General features: G+C 37.9%; 2 protein-coding genes across 3 annotated transcripts in view; one reads left to right on the top strand and one right to left on the bottom strand.

Annotated features, from left to right (window-relative positions):
* ETFDH (electron transfer flavoprotein dehydrogenase) overlaps positions 1-7,216 on the top strand; it is a 33,909-nt gene extending 26,693 nt beyond the window's left edge. For both annotated transcript variants that reach the window (XM_047856444.1, XM_047856445.1), the window contains 4 exons: positions 1,991-2,159; positions 4,452-4,634; positions 5,029-5,250; positions 6,470-7,216. In XM_047856444.1, the coding sequence (XP_047712400.1) occupies positions 1,991-2,159; positions 4,452-4,634; positions 5,029-5,250; positions 6,470-6,633 (738 nt within the window). In that variant the 3' untranslated portion in view covers positions 6,634-7,216. The remainder of the gene's footprint in view (positions 1-1,990; positions 2,160-4,451; positions 4,635-5,028; positions 5,251-6,469) is intronic.
* Positions 7,217-7,378: 162 nt separating this feature from the next.
* On the bottom strand, positions 7,379-20,772 carry PPID (peptidylprolyl isomerase D). Its single transcript, XM_047856453.1, has 10 exons — positions 20,579-20,772; positions 19,198-19,338; positions 16,871-16,977; positions 14,518-14,706; positions 13,491-13,613; positions 13,242-13,348; positions 11,365-11,506; positions 8,533-8,619; positions 8,399-8,441; positions 7,379-7,649 (listed from the first exon to the last, which is right to left on the bottom strand). The coding sequence occupies exons 1-10, from the start codon at positions 20,661-20,663 to the stop codon at positions 7,561-7,563; spliced, it is 1,113 nt and encodes a 370-aa protein (XP_047712409.1). The 5' UTR covers positions 20,664-20,772; the 3' UTR covers positions 7,379-7,560.
* Positions 20,773-21,883: the final 1,111 nt, after the last annotated feature.

The following is a 21,883-nucleotide window of genomic DNA, read 5'->3' as shown; positions in this document are numbered from 1 at the left end:
ATGATCTCACAGTTCATGGGTTCAGGCCCTACGTCAGGCTCTGCACTGACAGTTCAGAGCCTGGAGCCTGCTTCGGATTCTCTCTCTCTCTCTCTCTCTCTCTCTCTCTCTCTCTCTCTCTCTCTGCTCCTCCCCCATTTGTGCTCTTTCTCTCTCAAAACTCAACATTTTTTAAAAATTAAAAAAATAAAAATCATTTTGCTTGGACCATAAGATTTTTATTCTTCGCACTTAAGCACCATTTTGGAAGAACTGGCACTAACAGTCCATGCCCTTTTATAAACTTCACACAGTCTTCTGGTTCTTAAATCAAACTTAGTGTTGGCAAGGCCAAAGTCCTATTTAAGAAAAGTGTCATTATCCAAATTACTGTTAATCTCTTTTCAGCTAGTAATATTCAGCTAGTAATATCCTTTCCCCCTCTTGTCTATTTTGTGATCCTGATTTCAGGCTCTTTTATCTAGGCGGTTCTGATATTGAATTCGGTCTGAGAACTATAATCATAAATTTGTTCCCTACATGTGCTGTGAACGGATCTGAACCCTGATCTGTCTTATACCAGCATTCCCTCTGCCCTCCAGCTTCTCTTCTCACCACCTCTCCCTCATAGTAAGAATTCTGTAATTGATAGTAGCTGTGGCCACGGATCTTGCAGGTGATGGCACTGGTTTCCCTGTTTATCCTTCTCTCTCTGTGTCCCTTTTGGCACCATCAGCCAAACTCTTACCACCCACCACTTTCTCAACACAGACTTGTGGCTTACTTTAGGAAGCCCTTAAAGAAGAAAAAATACAGAAGGAGGAAACTCTGCATTGGTCCTCTCTTCTTTCATTTTCAAACTACAGTTAGAATACATTTTCTCATGCAATCTAATTTAGCCACTACATTGTAGGGTATATATAAGCTTTTACTGGGTAACCCAAATAACAGCACTACCTTTTATTACATTGTTTTTCATGAAAAGTATATACTAAGGCCCAGACAACTGTCTTAAAATTTGGTGGAGGGGGAGCGCCTGGGTGGTTCAGTTGGTTAAGTGTCCAACTTGATTTCAGCTCAGGTCATGATCTCACAGTCTGTGAGACTGAGCCCTGCATCAGGATCCGTGCTGATCGTGCAGATCCTGCTTGAGATTCTCTGTCCCTCTGTCTCTGCCCCTCTCCCCAACTTGTGCTCTCACTCTCTCAAAAAAATAAACTTTATAAATAAATAAATAAATAAATAAATAAATAAATAAAATTTATTTTGGAAATTCAACTTATTCTTAACTTAATTAAAATATATCTTTAAAGTAGTAGCTAATTGTCATGATACCATGATCAGAACCTAAGTTTCCATCTCTAGATATCAAAGTAAAATAAAACAGGGATATAGAGTTAACATCCTTTGTAAATCATGTTACCAAGAATGTATGTAAAAGCAGATTACAATTTCTATAATAGTTGTTTAAGTTTACAGAGTATTTTTAGATATGGATATGTAAAAATAAAAATGTATGTTAATTTCTGGTTGTAAATCTGTCTCATGTAGGTTAGTCAGGGGGCAGAAGAGGAAGAAGTCCTAGAAAAGTAGTAATAGTCTAACCCTCATTCTTTTAAAAATTTTTTTTTTTCAACGTTTATTTATTTTGGGGACAGAGAAAGACAGAGCACGAACGGGCGAGGGGCAGAGAGAGAGGGAGACACAGAATTGGAAACAGGCTCCAGGCTCTGAGCCATCAGCCCAGAGCCCGACGCGGGGCTCGAACTCACGGACCGCGAGATCGTGACCTGGCTGAAGTCGGACGCTCAACCGACTGCGCCACCCAGGCGCCCCTAACCCTCATTCTTAAAAAGGAGGGGGGGGGGGGTTGGAAACTGCCCTTACTCTGATTTTTTCCTTCAAATTTTTCCCTATAGCTTTAGAAGACTTTAAGAGAATATAATTTGTAATATTGTTCTGCTTGTTTAATTTGAACTAAAAATGCACTTTGAATGTTTCTTTCCTTCAGTCTATACCAAAGCTCACCTTTCCTGGTGGTTTACTAATTGGTTGTAGCCCTGGTTTCATGAATGTTCCCAAGATCAAAGGTTCCCACACAGCAATGAAAAGTGGAATTTTGGCAGCAGAATCTATTTTTAATCAACTAACTGGTGAAAATCTCCAATCAAAGACAATAGGTAAGAAATTCCTATTTAAAGCATAGAAAATTGTCAAGGTCTTCATTGAGATATTAAAAAGAATCTTTTTAGACATACACTTAGTATACAGATAAAGAATGAAAATAAATACAATTAAAAATCTTGAGGTCTTTTTTATGCATATTTCAACCGATATTTAAAAGATATATATTGTATCTGTCCCTTTACACAAAGCACTCAAATGTGTGCTATGTGAAGAAAACTAACCTCAGTAATTAGATTTTTCCAGCAATGTTGTGTTTTATTCAGATCAAAAGTAGAATAGTACCAATGATATCTCACCTACTTAGAAATGATTTCAAGTTTGGGGTGCCTCACTGGCTCAGTTGGTACACCATGCTGTTCTTGATCTCGGGGTTGTGAGTGCAGAGATTGGTCAAATAAACTTAAAAAATTTTTTTTCTTAATTTAAAAGAAGAAATGATTTCAAGTTCGACAGGACTGCATTCTGTTTCATGTATGTAATATACACACTAAGATACCTCACAAATACTGAAGTGTCTTCAATCTGAAAACAGAACAGCTTTGCACACTGCAGAACCCAGGAGCACCTTTTCCTTTGCAGGCTTTGCCTTCTGCGGTGGTGGAGAGGAAGAGTGAACACTGAAACCTCTGTAAACCCTTAATCTATGAAGACCTTTTAATAGTTCTCAATTTTTTTCAAAAGCCTCAGCTTTCTTACTCTTCTGATTTCATCTCTTTTTACTCTCCATTCCAGCCACACTGGCTTCTTTACTATTCCTGAAACATGCCAAGCATGTTCCCATCTCATGGTCTTTACTCATGGCTAACTCCCTCTCTGCCTTCACCTTTGCTCAAATGTCAAACTCGCATTCATGGTGGCCTTACATTCACCATACCAGTTAATTTGCAACACACACAGAGCACTCCCAACACCGCCCCTCCACACACACACACCCCGTGTTTTTTATGTAGTATTCTCCCCCTTTTGGGAAGATACTTATGTATCAACTTTATCTCCTGCCTCTTGCAGAGAATGCTTCAGCAGAGCAGGGACTTTGTTCATTATGAATCCCAAATACTTGGCATATAGTAGCAACTCAACAGATATTTGATAAATAAACCTTATTCCTTAGAATTCCAAATAACAAGTGTTCCTTCAAGTAGAAGTATGAAACCTGATTATGCCTTCAAGTATCTTTGTAGAAATGGAGGCCTAGGATGTGGAAGAGGAAGGAGATAGATAGAACATAGAAAAGGCAAGAAGCTACTTCAAGGAGAACAGAATAGGTAAGGAGTGTAATTGTTGAGCAGTGGAACCTTTTTCCTAATTTTCTTGCCAAGTTATCTTTCCTTATTGGGACCACCAGCCATACTTTCACCTTCTTGACACACAGTACCAGCACATAGATGATACTAAAGCAAGTAGATCACCAAAGACTAGATTGAGGATGACAGCCTGAGGGAGAGGGAATGGAGCCAGAAGAGGCAACATTGTGACTGGGAAGTGTATAGTCACTATGGAGTTTGTGACAGTTAAGAAGAACCAGTTAAATGCATGCAGCAAGTTTTAGGTATTGTTACAATTTCCTAGGGCTGCCACAATAAAGTACCACAAACCGGGCTGCTTACAACAACAGGAATTTATTCTGAGTTCTCTAGGCATTGATGGGACCTTACTCTGCTGCCTCTAGTCTTCTCACCCCTCCCAGCTTTCTGATCGTTCCAGACATTCCTTGGCTTGTGGCAGAATAACTCTGATCTCTGCCTCCATCTTCACCTCTCTTCCATGTGCATAAGGACGCCAGTCGATGGATGAAGGACCCACTCTATTCCAATATGACCTCAACTAATTACATCTGCAGTGACCTTATTCTGACCCATCCTGAGATCCTGGGGGTTAGGACTTCAAAATAATCTTTTGGGGGGGGGGGGGGCACAATTCAACTTGTAACAGGTGGAAGTGTTTCATTTAATCAGTTATAAAATGCCTCACTTTTATAGTAGCATGAACTTTGTAAGTAACCATTTCAGGTTCATTCAGTTTTGAAATGGATTTTCTGTGCTACTAGTTTAAGAAATCAAATGTCTTACTGCCTGTTAACAACATATATCAAATGGTTATCTTTTTTGGAAGATGCCAACATTTACACAGGAAAGATTCTTCAGATGTGGTCTCACATGACCACCTGTTTAAATTTACTGAAGATTCACTCATCAAGTATTTCAGCAGCAAAATACCTTCATGATAAAGTATTTTATACTCCTTGAGGTGATTTGACACTTAACACTTCATGTTTTTAATAAAAGGACTCCATGTAACTGAGTATGAGGACAATTTGAAGAAATCATGGGTGTGGAAAGAGCTATATTCTGTTAGAAATATAAGACCATCCTGCCATGGAATACTGGGTGTATATGGAGGGATGATTTACACTGGAATCTTTTACTGGATATTTAGAGGAATGGAGCCATGGACTCTAAAACATAAAGGTAATTCCAACATACTTGAGTATGAGTATTAAAATCATTAGCTGCTCATGAATGGGGGGCACCTAGTTGGCTCATTTGGTAGAGCATGTGACTCTTGATCTTGGGGTCATGAGTTCTAGCCCCATGATGGGGGTAGAGCTTACCTTTAAAAAAAATTTTTTTAACCTCATGAATGTAATCCATTAAGTAGTAGAGAAAGTAAATTTAACGTTTTGAACTTGTCTTAGTAGAGAAATAATGAACTCAGTATTTTTAATAGTGTATTGTTACCATAAGAGGGTTAAAGTTTTATTTCTTTGGTAGGGTATTTTCAAGTTTTCATAAAAATGTTTGATAAAGTACTTTTATATTAGTGTTTTATTTTTATTAAACATCTTTCTCAAAATGGTTTAAGGTTCTGACTCTGATCAGCTCAAGCCAGCCAAGGACTGCACACCTATTGAGTATCCAAAACCTGATGGACAGATCAGCTTTGACCTTTTGTCATCTGTGGCCCTAAGTGGTACTAATCATGAACATGACCAGCCAGCACATTTAACCTTAAAGGATGACAGTATTCCTGTAAACAGAAATCTGTCAATATATGATGGACCAGAACAGCGATTTTGCCCTGCAGGTCAGTAATGTGATTTCCATCCATTCCTAAAACACAAGTATTTGTTTTAACCATGTTGGTAATAGACTTCCATTACCATTGGAAGTCTACCATTTTCATTGCATGGAAATTGTAAATGACCCCCTACATACAGCTTCCTTTAGAAAGCTCATTTTTATGGTTCTTATTCTATCAGTGCTGAAATAATAGGGATTTTTTGGTAAGCCTAATTCAGAGGACAGTTGTCAAAAAAACTTTTCCCTTTCTACCCTCAGACCAAGATAAGGATTATGGAACACCAAAGAATACCTCTTTCCATGTTCACAGGACTTAAAATCATTTCTGTCATGGCTGCTCCTACACACACATACACAGAGAGTATATATACTAAAATACTAGGGTATAGCCACATTCAGCTCAAAGAAATGGTCCCAGACATTAAATTCATCATGAATACTGTATCCTTTAGTGTGAACTTTCAATGAGAATTCTAATAGGAATTGGGTCTCAAATGATATGGTAGAATAGTATGTAGATATATGAAAATTAGTACATTCTGGAGGGACTAGAATTTGAATATAAGCTCTCTGAGGGCAGGCACCCCAACTGTCTTTTGACTTTACTTTTAAATAATTTCTGTCATCACACTGGTTTTAAAATCTTCAAGGGGGAAGGACTGGACGTAATTTGTCTTTTCAGATGTAGCACACACATAACATTGGAGCTCAAAAACTGCTAAATGTTGTTCCCTTGTTAGTAAGACTAACTCAGCCAATACTGCTGTACCTTCTACTTTTATCTATAATTTATTTTTTTTTAATATTAACAATTAGTTGTTTTTGTTTTTTTTTAACGTTAATTTATTTTTGAGACATACAGAGACAGAGCATGAACGGGAGAGGGTCAGAGAGAGGGAGACACAGAATCCGAAACAGGCTCCAGGCTCTGAGCTGTCAGCACAGAGCCCGACACGGGGCTCGAACTCACGGGCTGTGAGATCATTACCTGAGCTGAAGTCGGCCGCTTAACCGACTGAGCCACCCAGGCGCCCCTTTTATCTATAATTTATACTAACAGCAATGGCACACACCAAGATCTTCATAATATTCTCTACGGGTAAACATTCAGAAAACAAACCTTTAAGGTTTCTGTAGCTACTGTTTGCAGGAGTTCAATTTCTACGTTTGAATTTTAAAAGTCAAAATACGCACTTCATAGTATTATTTATTTTTCCTTACAGGAGTTTATGAATTTGTACCTTTGGAACAAGGTGATGGATTTCGGTTACAGATAAATGCTCAGAATTGTGTGCATTGTAAAACATGTGATATTAAAGATCCAAGTCAGAATATTAACTGGGTGGTACCTGAAGGCGGTGGAGGACCTGCTTACAATGGAATGTAAACTGCAACTGATTTCATTTGCAGGCACTTGTGAGAGTTTCTTTAAAATGTATGGCAAGCTAACTAAACATTTAGAAGTCAACAGATTGTCAAACTATCTTACCACGTATTACTGATCAGAATGCTCATAAAATTATCAACGAAATAAAAATTTTATACCTATACCTAAAATTGTCCCATAAAAAATTATGAATATGCCTCTTACATAAAACCTTATCAATGAGGTAGCATCTGCTTACCTCTTTAATTCTTCAGAGATTCAGTACCATTAGCAAATACACTATTGGCCTTTAATGTATATTGCACTTGTCAAATTCAAGACTTCAAGTATAAACGTATTATTATTCTAGACCAGAGGTGAGCATCCAGCCCACCACTTTTCTTATGAAGTTTTATTGGAACACAGCCACGCCCAGTGGTTTACATACTGTCTGTGGCTACAACTGTAGAACTGAGTAGTTGTGACAGATGATAATGGTTCACAAAGCCTAAAATATTTACTCTCTGGCCCTCTGGATAAAGTCTGCCAACCCCTGAACATGTATATCTGTATTATATGTAAGTATAAAAATGCCAGCAAAAACCAACCACAAAGAAATACATCAAAGAATCAAGGGAAACAGTATACAAACTTAAGCTTTAATCTGTTTATCCAACAGATGTGTCTTTAGGAGATTAGAAACAGGCTGGACACCATTATTCTTTGTAACTAATGCAGAACAGCCATTAAAAAGAACCAACTTCACTGTATTTTGTAACACCGTTTTATTAAGAGTGAACCCTTTTCAGTATTCCTAAACTGTAAACAATGAGAAACTGAAGTATCAAAGGAAACACATCAGGGATCATCTATAACAGACAGAAACTTTTAAATTTTCTTATTGCCTTTATACAATCAATGCATATGTAAGTAAAACTGAATTCCTTATTAGGCAAACATTTTTGCATATGCTGCCTTCTCTTTATCTTTCTGTGCCTTTATCTTTTGTTTGACTTTCAGCAATTCTGCCTGGATAGCTGTAAAATAAATATGTAAATAGGAGTTATTTCTCAAAACATCCAAAAAATGAGGATGCCCAACAAACTGTTGTTTTAGTATGACAGTTAACGCCCCTGCCGTTGATAAAACTCTTCTTGTCCATAAAGTAACTGAGCTCTATTAACAGAATATTTTACTGAGGAAACATCACACAAACACAAAAACCATGAAACATAATTTTAGAAGATTGTCAATTTGAAAGAAGTGCCTTTCCTATTTTACTTTAGTAGTAAGAAACTGAAGATATATTTTAATACCTAGGCCCACCATCACTATTTGTAGCAGACATTATTTGAAAAACAAATTTTTGTGCTCTAACTTTCCATAGCTTTCCTAAAACATAGCCAGTAACTAGAATACTTATATTATGGCCTCATCCAGCTTAAGGAATGGTCCCAAACATTAAATTCATCATAAATACTTTATCTTTTAGTGCTGTGCTTTCAACTAGAATTACAGCAATAGGAACCAGATCTCAAATGATATGATAGAAAAATAGTATTCAGATGTGTGAAAATCAATATTCTGAAGACAGACCAGAATGTAAGCTCCTTGAGAGCAGGGATCTTGACGTTCACTGCAGTATGGCCAATGCCTAGCCCAATAACAGACATTCTGTAATATATGTTGAACAAATAGGTCTCTAAGTGGCAAAAAATACAATGGTTTATGAAGGTGAATTCTTACAGGACAAAATGAACTTTCACTATAAAAAGTACAAACTTACCTTTATCTTCTGGTGCTATCTCCTGAGCTTTCTTAAGATCAGCCTTTAATTGAAAAAAAACATTTAAAGAAATTAGATGTATGATTTATGAAGGTGGTTGTCTAAAAAAATTAAAATTTAGAACAAAATTTTACCAAAGCTTGATCGTATTCTTTTAATCCTTGCCATCCTTGGGCTCTACGGTACAATGCTTTCGTATTTGATGGGTCTATTTCAAGAGCCTACAAAAAAATTGCAAAATTAATATTTTTATCTAAATATTATTAAATATATGTGCTAGATTTCAATTTACTGCCAGTCAGCTACAAATCAACCCTTTACTGCTCTGTGATAATGGAGTTGGATGGACCCTGTAAATACCCTCTGCCAGCTGGCACATTACATTTTGTCAGTAGAGGGCACTAAAGGGACACGGATGAGAAAAGCTGTTTCTCTTGCAGGTTCCAGTGCATTTCTCTTGGGCTCCTGCACTGAACTTGGTCAACAGCACTACTTGGTCAATAGGAGCTCCCTGCAGGTAACTTCCCTAAGCACTACGGGGAATCACAAGTATGGTACCCATTGAACTTCTCTGCCACCAGTAAGTCACAGCTATCCTCTCTCCAATGAAGTACGGATCTCAGCCTAAGGGCCCTGATGACTTTTCCTTGAGGCTCCATCCCAGCTCCATGTATTTATATATGGCAGATAGATATATATCTGCTATTCCCATATTCTTCAGAATTCTCTTTACTAGCCAATCCCTCATTATTCCAATCTCCTCTTACATGTACTTTTATATTAAACTTTCTCTTTTCAAATTACTATATAGTTTCTATCTCCTGATTGGACCCTAAATTATCAGAGAAAAACATGAATAAAAATTTGTTACACTCTTTCTTTACTTGCAATCTATGAGTTTAAGGAGCAGTAGTTAACACTTAATAGGTCTCTGCTCTGAAACAAACATTTTAGAAATAACCTATTTTGTTTATTCACATCTTCTGAAGGTCAATACTAAGATTTTACTACAAAAGGCATTTTATCTGCCTCACAAAGGTCCAAAAGAAATCCAGAGTTGGGGCACCTGGCTGGCTCAGTCAGTGGACCATGCCACTCTTAATCTCCGGGTCAGGAGTTCAAGCTCCGCATTGGGTGTGGAGACTACTTTAAAAAAAAAAAAGAGGGGCGCCTGGGTGGCTCAGTTGGTTGAGAGACCGACTTCGGCTCAGGTCATGATCTCATGGTTTGTGAGTTCAAGCCCCGCATTGGGCTCTGTGCTGACAGCTCAGAGCCTGGAGCCTGTTTCTGGTTCTGTGTCTCCGTCTCTCTCTGAACCTCCCTCACGCATGCTCTGTCTCTCTCTGTCTCAGAAATAAACATTTAAAAAAGAAAGAAAGAAAGAAAAGACCAGAGTGAAGAGCAAACTTTTCCTTGGATAAATTTTTCCCTGTTGTATGCTCCCTTCTAAATATACTAGCCCTTATTCTACCTATCCTACCAAATTAGTATCTCATTAAAAAAAATTTTTTTTTTCAAGTAATCTCTACACCCAGCATGGGACTCAAACTTACAACCTCAAGATCAAGAGTCACGTGCTTTACCAACTGAGCTAGCCAGGCACCCCAGATCTCATTTGATTTCTACTTACTCTGGACATAGCTGATTTAATTACATTGCTTAATGTGCAAAATACATAAAAATTACTGGAGATGGGTCTTTCTAAAATACACAGTTTGGAAAATTTTTCAACTATGCAATAGGAAGAATGTCATAATTGCTCGATTAAGGAGGTAATGCCACCTATCTAGCTTTATCAGTCAGTATCCCTGGATGTCACCATGAAGACAGGTGACCTTTGAGTGTCTCAGTAGTATCCATTCTCCCTATGTAAATCCTGATGACCCTAAATTGAAACGGACTCCCTCTTCAGCCAAATAAAAAGTTCCTTGAGAGTATGAGTCTTTTAACTGAAACACCTAATCTCGGGGTGCCTCGGTGGCTCGGCTGGTTAAATGTCTGACTTGGTTTTGGCTCAGGTCATGATCTCATGATTTGTGAGTTGGAGCCCAGTTCAGGCTCTGTGCTGACAGCACAGAGTCTGCTTGACATTCTCTCTCTCTACCTACCTATCTCTCTCTCTCTCTCTCTCTCTCTCTCTCTCTCTCTCTCTCTCGTATCTAAAAAAAAAAAAAAACAAAAAAACACCCTATCTCTGTTAGGTGCTTAAACTATGCCCAATACTGTGCTAAATGTTCTTACATGTTATATAATCTTTGTAACAATTCCATAAGGCAAGTATTATTTTTTCATTTAATATAAAGATGTTGGGGCATCTGGGTGGCTCAGTCTGTCAAATGTCTGACTCCTGACTTCAGCTCAGGTCACGAGCTCACAGTTTGTGGGTTTGAGTCCCGCATCAGGCTCTGTGCTGACAATACGGAGCCTGCTTGAGCGCCTCTCCCTCTCTCTCCTCCCCTTCCCTTCTCATGCCATCTCTCTCTCTCTCTCTCTCTCTAAAAATAAATAAACTTTAAAATAAGCAAATAAATAAATAATAAAGATGTCACAACTCTCTAAAATTAGGACTTACCCAACACAAAGTTAGTAACGGAAGTCTAACAAAAACACCCAAGTCTGACTGGCTCCACAACCCATAATCTTAATCATTCCTGGCTTTGTCTTCCAATACCTAGCACACAATAGGTGCTCAATATGTTAAAATGAATTAAATGAGCTGATACTGTGCTCTGAAGGGAAAAGGAAAATAACTTCATTGGTATTAAGTTACATAATGTTATAAGCTAAATGAATGGATTAACAGGAAGAACTGAAGGTCCAAAGTATTTAGAGATAAAAGAACTTTTTCATCAAGTCTCATTAGGTCCTATGTAATAAAATATATTAATGTATATAAAATTGGTTTTGTTCAAGTTGATAAATCATAAACCAACCCCTTCAAAAAGTCTGATGTCAAAGAGACTTACCTCCAAACAACTGTCAATTGCTCCCTGCCAATTTGACATCTTCAGTTTACAAGCACCAATATTCAGCACGCAGCTTAAAGCTATAGGTTGCAGCTTCAATCTGTCTGCTTTCTCAGTAACAGCCTTTGAACCTTCCACGTATCTGGAGAATACATTAATAAAGTTGGCATGTAACGCCACATACGACTTAACCTGCTCCTTCAACTATGTCAAAAAGTATTATGTCACTTCTGATATAAAAAGCTCATCAAATACTAATATTAATATTCTTAATGATCGTAATTTTATTTTCCTTTAGATTTATTTTTATTTGTTCCAACTTTTTCCCCAAAAGTGTTCAAAGAAACCAATTTAACAACAATCCCCAAATCTAAAGATAATCATGCACTACTAACATGTCCCAATTTTTAAAACTCACGATCTCCATTATTTACGTTCCAATGTAATTATGTTTGGGCCAAGGTTCTCACTGTGGGAGAGGGTATAGAATGAGTGGACTTTGAACTGTATTTTAATACAGCTGACTTTGTTGACTTTGAACTGTTGACTTTGAACTGTATTTTAATACAATTCTTAGCTCTGCCCACAGAAGAAAGCCCAGAAATGATGAGCACACCTGGCTCTCAGAATCTGGTTTCTAAAATCAATCCCCCAATAAAAAGAGCCAGGGCTCCTTGGAGAAACTGCTAATACCAAATCAAGAAACAAGATGAACATAGAACACCTTGTGAAAGCAAGCAAGTACTCAGAAACTAATAGGAACATGTCAAACAGATACAGGAAAGGGGGCTTCCACTGGACAAATTGGAACCCTTTGAACATCAAAAAGGAGAGTACAGTAACAAGCTGAACTGGGAAAAAAAAAAAACCAAAAACACAGATCTACACTGGTACTAAAAAGGGAGGCGGGGCAGAGGGAAGAGGCTCTTTCAAACATTAGAATGCCAGCTATGAATGATAAATTAGAAAATCAGTTCTGTCACCATCAATGTAATAACTGATTCGGGCAAAGATCTTCAATGATGCTAACACCCACTGGATGAAAGAAAGAATAGGAGCTGGATATTTACACAATCTCACAGGATCACTTCACAAAGTACTTATTATTTACAAAAGGAAAAGGTACTTTTATGACACAAGCATCTGGCTAATGCCACTTTAACCAAATGCCAAAACTCAAAATAGGCCAAATTGACATGTGCTTTCAGGATGTGGTATCATAGGAAATATTCAACACCACCGATTTAAGTGGTCTTGCCAAAATATTTAACCTCAAAATAATCTTGAGGGAGCAAACAAATACAGATGGTATTCCATGAAACAACTGACTTAAGACTGCACAAAATACAAATGACTTAGAAAACCTAATGTAAAATAGGAACTACCAAAGATTAAAGGAGACTAGAGACACAAAACCAGGTGAAATAATTAGGGAAATCTGCACATGGATTACATATTAGACAATATTATTGGATCAGTGTTATTCTGGGGGTCTTTTTCAGTGGTCCAGAAGGTTATGTAGAAGCATGTTTTTGATTCTTAGGAAATATCTGCTAAGCCATTGAAGGGGTAAATGTCATGGTATCTGTAACTTCCTTTCAAAATGATTCTACAAAAACAAATGTAGCAAAAGTTAAAAATTAGTGAAAACAGGTAAAGGTACATGAGTATTCACATACTATTCTTTCAATTTTCCTGTATTTTGAAATTTTCAAAATAAGAAGTTAGAGGAAACAAAAGAAATGCAACTATTTCAACACACCTGGTTATTATTCTACAAAGTAATTTTGCCCAAAAGACAATAAACAACTCTGAATTTCAGTTTATAATTCAAGTTACAAGTTATTAAAATTAACTTACTAAAAATATTTTATTACCTTAAAACTTTTGTATATTTTTTAATGGCCATCTCCCAATTCTGGGATTTGAAAAAAGTATTTCCAATATTTTTTAAGTCTTCTGTTATTAGTAAAATTTTATCTACCTGTATAAAAAAAATACAAATATGTTGCATTTTAGTAATTAATGTAGCTAAATGCTAGGTTCTATCATTAAGACAGACTGATACAAAGCTCAAAATTTTAGTACTATTTTTAATAAAGTTTGACTAATCTGAAAGTACTCACATCTTTTAAATCTATATCTGCATCCTCAGGGAAATCTGGATGACTGTCACCAGAGCCATCTTTTGGGAATATGCCCCAATCATCCCCTTCCTTCAATTCTCCGCATTCTGCAATAACGCACAACTGTAAAAATAATCCTAAATTGTAGAGGTGCACTACCATATTAATGAGATTAAAAACAAGAGATCTAGGTTTAAAAGCTATACAGGTATAAGTTATGTGCAACACTGTCCATGTCACTTCTAAAATGACAGATTGACAGAAGTCTCATCTATCTGCTCTAATTACAATAATGCCCTTTATATACATTCACTATACAATACAATGTCACTATTTTATGAAAGTGCTTTACTGCTATTTAGCGGCTCAGTATACAGACAATAGTTGAAAATGTTATCATTTTCTATATAATTTTCTTTCGGTGAGGCATGTCCTTTCAAGTTTACTACTGTTTCCGTCATACAATGAGAAACCGTCTATTTCCTCTAAGTATTTCAGTTTCCAGTTCCCACACACAACCCTGCCAACTAGGTTAGGTAGTATTCTGGCCACTGTGATTCAAACACATGTAAAATACGAGGTTCTTTACAGAGTTACATAATCTAGTCTAAACCCTCAAGTAATTTATACAGGATGAGGAAACATGCCAAGAAAACTTAAATAACAAGATCAAGGCCAAACCACCAGTTAAATGGCAGAGTCTAGACAGGATTCTTGGTTTCCTGTCCTCTTCCTACTATGTACTACTGTACATACTGATTCCAAGTTTTGCAGGTATAGAAAGAGTTAAGAAACCTACAAAAAAATCACCAAAATTGAAGTTGAAATAATAAAAATCTCCTTATTAAGCTACCCTAATCTCATCTTTCCCACTGTAGAAAAGTTTAAAAAAAAAAAGTGGCAGTCCAAGCTTCAATACCAAAAGTCATCCTAACATTCTCCCAACTAATAATCAACTGATCCTTTTACTTATGTTTAAGGCAGTAATTAAGATAACAAGTATATCTCACTGTAACTTTTTACTTACTTTGGCAGGTTTTTCACCTTTCACTTCTACATTTTCCAGTATCCTTGCCACACCCATTCCTTTAATTACTTGACCAAATACCACATGTTTCCCATCCAAATGAGGAGTCGGAACTGTTGTGATAAAGAACTGAGAACCATTTGTATTGGAGCCTGCGTTTGCCATGCTCAATAAACCTTCCTGGTCATGCTGTAGAAATAAAAATCATTAAAAGAAAACCAAGGTTAGTGGTCCTAGTCTGAATTATTCTTTCACTGACCATTCACATAAAACTAGGGCAGGCTTTAATGTTATTCAGAGCAAACAATGTAATTTTATTTTGTATAAATTGCAACCTTTAATCCACAAACATGGGGCACTTAATCACTTTTTAGACCTTAAGAAAAGTTTATGAAACCAAATAAAATAATGAAACCAATGGGGGGGGGCAGGTTTCTAAACAGGCCATTTTGAGAACATGTTTGTATCTCAGCTTAAGATGAAGATGCTGCATTATGGAAATCTAATGATTGTACTCTGCCCTCTTTTCATAAGGAATGCTCTCTCTTCTGAGAACAGGGAACAGTCTGAGAACAGGAAACAGTCTTCCCATTTTTATGAGCCTACACTTTGATTCCTCCTTTACACATCAATAAACTGGCAACAGTGATGGGACATTCAATTTAGACAGGACATTCGTTAGGTACTTTCCTAATCTCAGAAGAATCCAAACAGGGGCACCAGGGTGGCTCAGGTGGTTAAGCATCCAACTCTTGATTTTGGCTCACATCATGATCTTACAGTTTGTGGGATCTAGCCCCAGGTCAGCTCTGCGCTGGCAGCGTGGAGTCTGCTTGAGATTCTCTCCCCTCTCTCTGCCCTGACCCCATGCACGCGCACGTGTGCGCGCACACACACACACACACACGCATGCTCTCAAAATAAATACATAAATAAAACTTAAAAAAAAAAAATACAAACATTATGGCTTTCACTCCAGGTGAATCTTCAGAGAACCATTCCAGAGAATGATCTAAACAAACTGCTGCATACATCTCAAAATCAAATTTCTACTTGGCATCAACCTATTCAAAGATTCTATGAAACCCAATGTCTTCATCTTTCCACTTTATCCTTAGGCTTTCTAAATTTTTGTCGGGTCATGCACTGTCCTCTGTTAGTCTTCCCACCAAAAATGCCTTTTACCCCTGCAACCCAAAAACTTCAGCTTTCAAGGCTACCAAGTTTGTAGAAGGCACAAACCATCATTTCAATAGGCCCCCTTTCTTTTGATCAAAGTGATCACATAATCTTAGTTTTCATTCTTCAGGTAGCTTCTCTTTTTTCCATTCCCAAAGTTTGGTGCTTTTCCCACCATATCAAATAGAATATTAACTTTATTTTCTTAGCTTTCTATTGCCTTTGTCTTTCCTCACTCATATCCTTCAAACTGGCATCTATGTTTTAGTTCCTGTCTAACCAAGTCTTGGCCACCCTGCAAGGCCCAGTTTAAGTACCCATTCCTCTTCAATGTCTCCCCTAATAATTTAGAATATATAAATCATACCTGTCTCCTAGAATATATAAAGTCTCAATCAATTAGCATTAATTTGCATATTATTTATTCTCCAGTTGTCCCATGTGTTTTAATCTTGTCTTCCTGGTAAGATCTTAAATTATCATCAAAGCCATTCATTTTTATAAACCCTCTGGTGCCAGTGACAGTACTAAATACATACAATTGCAGCCAATGAATACTGTTTAAAAGACTGATGACAATTTCTTTTCAAATTATCCTAATTACCTTGCTCATATTCCTCATTTCCAAAGATATTACTTTACTTTTGTACTTACGTGTCCCTTCTTACAACTTGAATGATGCAATATACCCCAATTACATCTTGGGAAAATGAAGATAAGAAGGCACAGGCACCACTAATGTCCTTTAGGAGCTTGGACATTAACCATATCCGTTACTTTGCAAATCCCCTGACATCCTGGGTATTAGCGATGGTTTTGTTGCTCTTCAAATTCAAGCATAAAGATGCACAAGTTACCATCCTTCTGATAATGAGAACATTTTTCCTGGAAACAATTCTGCCATATGGTGGCCACTCTTAAAAACTCATTGGCTTTACTGAAGTATGTAAACCTGGATCTCACAGGCATAACCATTGTGTTTTTGCCAAATAAAATTAGTGGATCAAATTTTTCTATATTAAAAATAGTAAATATATATTAAATATATATTTACAAATATGATACCTTTTACAAGAAAAGGAGAATCTAAGCACACGTTGAAACATTTATTGGTTCTTAGTCCAACAAGTATCCCAGACTATTAGCAATAAACATTCCCTTTTGTCCACTTTACCTTATAATAGAAATTTTCATCTTCAAATTTTTCACCATAAATACTTTCTCCGCCTGTCCCATTTTGATTTGAGAAGTCTCCACCCTGAATCATAAATTTCTTAATAACTACAAAAAAGGAAAACAGCTATTAGAAACTAAAATATGGAGGACTATAGTAATGTTAACTAATGAACATGTAATAAGAAAGATGAACTTCCTAAAACATGACTCTAGTCTTAGCACTCTCCTGTCTTTCCCCACCCATCCCCACAACTCCAAACTCTTAAAAGACTTTTCATAGTCTGAGTCCAAACTACTTTTACTGCCTGCTCACTCACTAATACTCAAAGAATTAGTTCAAACGGCACCTCCTTGTGAAACTGTCACTGAGATCCCCAAGTTGGATCTCATCAATTTTTCTCCCACAGCATCTTGATTCTACCTTTACAACACATATTGTAATGATCTGTCTGTTCTAGGAAACAATTTCTTAAGTACAGCAACTGCTTTTCACCATGCACATGGCTAGGCATGTTACTCATTAAAGTCTACTAATTAAGATCAATTATTCTGAGATTTGTTACACGATAATGGAAGTACTTTAGCAAGTATTAGCACTTGGTGTCAAAGGTTCCCAAGACCACCTCCATGTTCAGACATTTTCTAGGATTCATGGGCCTCAGCATTTGGTTGCATTACAATAATGTAATAAAGATACACAACTAGATGATAAAAGAAAAAGATAATAAACAGAGCCTGGAGGAATCCATGTGCTTCCTTACACTCTCTCGCTTCTATGAGAGGTCATATAGCACATTCTTCCCCCAGCAAAAAAAAAAAAAAAATGCAGCAACATGTGCACAATGTTGTTGCCCATTACAGACTCATCCAGGGTTTTCATCAGGGCTGATCATGCAGTTACTCTCTACCTAGCCATGTACCAAAATTTCAGACTCTCAAAAGGAAATGAGATGTTCAGCATAAATCAAAGTGTGTGTACAAACAATCTGGGCACAGTAAACCATCATTATGATTCAGGGAATCGTTCAAGTGCCAAGTTCCTAAACTCCAGCTAATGGCCATCCTGCAAGCAAACCTTTCTAAGGAAAGCAGTCTCAGGCCTCCTACATCAACTCTCTTCTGAATACTACATTCTATTAGTATATTTTAGTATTTTATTAAACATAAATGTAAAACATTTAAATATTTTATAATCAACATTAATTTTTTCTTAATCAAGTTTCTTTTAAAAATACTACTCATGATTATGCTTTAACTTATTTATTCATTAAGCAAATATTTATTGAGTGCCTATTTAATAACTATACTGTATGCTGAAGACAAAACGATGAAAAGATTTAGTTCCTGAATTCATGGAACCTAGAGCCTACTAGGGAACCATCAAATAATCACTAAACAAAGGGTGACAGGCATTGTGAAGTGTCATCTTTTAATTAAAATAATACCAAGACACTGAATCTTTCAATCAGCTACAGCCTTCCCAAGCAATCCTGTCCAGTACTAGGTATAACTTTTCTGTCATCAGTCAAGCTAAAGTCTGCTTCTTGGGGCGTGTGGATGGCTCCATCGGTCAAACATCCAACTCTTGATCTAGCTTAGGTCGTGATCTCAGTTTGTGAGTGTAGCTGTAGGCACAGAGCCTGTTTGGGATTCTAGGACTCTCCGTCTCTCTCTCTCTATGCCCCTCCCCCGCTTGTGCTGCACACACACATGCACTCTCTATCTCTCAAAATAAATAAGTGAACTTTAAGAAATAAAAAATAAAAATAAAGTCTGTTTCCTTATCATAGCACACCCTTTTTTCTCAATCTAATCCCACTGGTGTGAAGAGCCAGATGTCTGGTGAAGCTAAGGCATTCCATTTCTAAGTAAACCTTAGCACCCTCTCAGAATTCCACTTTTCACAGCCCAACCTTTATGAAATTGAGCTACTGCCTCAGATGTCAAAGCATCCTCCTGAAACCAGCAGTAATTTTTAACTTTCACTCTTTATCACTTGGTATTTTCTTCCCTAATGCCTACAGAATTATTTACGAGAATCAGATTCAAGGGGCACCTGGGTAGTCCAGTTGGTTAAGCGTCCAACTCTTGGTTTCGGCTCAGGTCAGGAACCATCCCACTGTTTGGGAGTTCGAGTCCCACATCAGCTTTGTGCTGATATAGCCTGCTTGAGATTTTCTGTCTCCCTCTCTCTGCTTTCCCCGCGTGCACCTGCGCGCGCACACACACACTCACTCTCTCTCTCACACACACACACACTCTCTCTCTCTCTCTCAAAAATAAGCGTTAAAAAAAAAAGAATCAGATTCAAATTTTTACACATACTTCGATGGAAAGGACATCCTTTGAAATGGAGAGGTTTCCCAGTGGTGGGTCCAATGCCTTTTTCTCCTGTACACAATGCACGAAAATTTTCTGCAGTTTTCGGTACAATATCTGCAAACAATTCTAAGACAATTCGACCAACTAAAATAAAAAATGAAATCATGTCAGAATGCAAACAACCAAATATGCAAATGATAAAAGGGGAGCTGGTAAAATTCTAGTGACTGAAATACCAAGTTCTCTTTTTTGGTCATTTTTCTAACATTCAAATTTAGTCTAATGTTAAGTGTCATGTATCTTAATGAATCTGAAGCAATTACTTTTCTACATCTTAACAAAGGATCATAAATACAGTAGCCAGAAGATTAACGCCATATAAGGGACACTATGAAGTGCAAATGGTTTTAAATTCTGAGTAATTTCTTCTAACTTGTACTCAGAAATTATAACCACCAAGTAACCGATAGGAGAAAATTAAATATCCTTTGAGTGGTCAGGTTGGCTGAATTTTAAGTATAGCTGTAGCCTCTGTGTTCTATGGAATCTGCCTAATGCAGCCGCTCAAGCAAAAATGTGAAGTTGTTCCCATTTTAGACAACTCCTAAGGCAGGTAAAATAAACCTCGCGCTAATTTCAAAACAAAATGTACATGTGCGTCCATAATCATCCACGGGGTCCCTAAATCCTGATGTGTCCGTTAGTATTTGCGTTAACACAGCCTAGCCCCACAAACCTAACCCGTTCTACAACAGGAGCAATTCAGTTACAAATCGATACGCTAATTCACAAGACTCTAGGGGCTTCCGAGCAGCTGACGTAGCCTAGGTAACCACATAGCTACACTGAGCTCCTTTTTCCCCAATGCCAAAACAGAAAATATTCACCAATCTGACGGTACCTCTAAGTTAAAAATAGGTAATAAAAACCAACAAACAAAAGTCGCCCTATTTATAAACCACATGGCAGCTGCTGATATATATCTCGCGTGGCAAAAGACACGGCGTGACCGGAACTCAACAAACGCCTATCACAGTTTTCTGAATGTCCCACTACATACATAAAACAACCTTATTTCATGCCTGCTTGATGCAACGTGGCGAGGAAGTACAACCAAATCAGGAGAGACAAACTAAAGGCCGCCACAATCTCCAAACCAGAAATTTCCAGAAACTTCCGCGCGACCGATGGTATTGGTACAAGGGCGCGGGCTCCACCCAGCCTTGGAAATCAGTATTTGTTCCAACAGTCCAGTCTAGGGAGCCATCCCCTTCGCATCACAGTGCAGCCCCTGGCCCGAACCGCAAGCCACCCTCGGAGTCGCCCAAATCCTGGTAAGTCCAGCTTCCTCAGGGCCACTCCCCAACTATCAGACTCTGCTCACCTCGCTCCCCTCCGATGTCCACGTCAAAGAAGACTCGGGGGTTACTGGGGTTGGAGGGCTTAGTCTGGGGGGACGGGTGAGACATGCTGAATTGCTGATGCGCTTGGGAGCGAACGCAGACAATCTCGTGGACGCCCAGCACCTTCGACCCCAAAGCTACTTTCTCCGCGACGATCTGTCGGCGGCGCTGACGAGCTACTTCCGGCGTGAGGTCGGGAAGCCGCGCCCTGACTTCCGGCGCCTCCTCCCGGCGTCGTTTCCGCGCGCTGGAGCTCGTGCGCGTTCTCTGTAGTTCTCTGCCCTGTGCTTTCTTGCTTTCGCGTACTGAATTTGCATCCCCGATCGCTTTTATTGTTTTCGCACGTGTTTCATCGCTTTTCCTACCACGGTAGTGTAAAAGAGCTTTGGAGACCGTCCTCTCCATCCCAGCCTCAGGTCTGCCGCTAACGGATGAGTGACTGCTTCTCTGAAACTCATTTTGCTTGTCTGGAAAATGGGACAAAATGCTCACCTTGGGGGGTCGTTTTGAGGATTGAAACGTAAATTGCTTAGCACAATGCCTAACACAGCCTGGTGGTAGCTAATCAATAGTGGCCATGTTATTACTGCCTTACTGTTAGAAGTTACTCTTAATATTAACATTTTTACTGATGACTGTGAAGCTGAACGTCCAGAAAAGAGCAGTTTCGTTCCCTGATAAAACTGTGTTATAGTCCAGTTTCCCCTTATGGGAATTGTGTAAAGATTTTACCTAGTCATAGGAACGTAGACTCACCTCTGATCAAGCCTAATTTTGGAGAGAACTGGTATGTTCTTTAGCACTTTGTGATATTCCAGTTGTTCATTATTTCATCTATCCTCTCCCATTAGAATTACTCTGCCAGGACAAGAATTTAGTTTTGTTCATTGCTTTATCCAGAGTACTTTAACAGTGTCCAGCAGGTAGTAGGTGCTCAATAAATTGTTTTGAATGAATGCATGAGTTATACAGAATGCTAACAAGAAATTTTATTTCCATGTGTCTTTGTGTATGCTTTGAGAAGATTATCAGTGCTTCCTGCTGACCCTTTCAAATTCCAGCACATTAAAACTAATGTAAAATCTTAATTCCTTACCAGTTGACATCCTTGAATTCCATGGTGTTGATTCTTTGTGGTTCCCTGAGGATCAAGTAAGGCTCAGCACACAACTCATGAGTCCTTTGATGAATATGAATTAAAATAAATTGTTCTCTAATCCATTCTCATTTACAGGCAGCAAACGGCAATTTACAGTTTGTCTCACAAATATCAAAACATAAATTCA

The sequence above is a fragment of the Prionailurus viverrinus genome, chromosome B1, assembly GCF_022837055.1.
Source record: "Prionailurus viverrinus isolate Anna chromosome B1, UM_Priviv_1.0, whole genome shotgun sequence".
Lineage (NCBI taxonomy): Eukaryota > Metazoa > Chordata > Mammalia > Carnivora > Felidae > Prionailurus > Prionailurus viverrinus.
The sequence above is the reverse complement of the archived record's forward strand: the minus strand, read 5'-3'. Positions and strand labels throughout refer to the sequence as shown.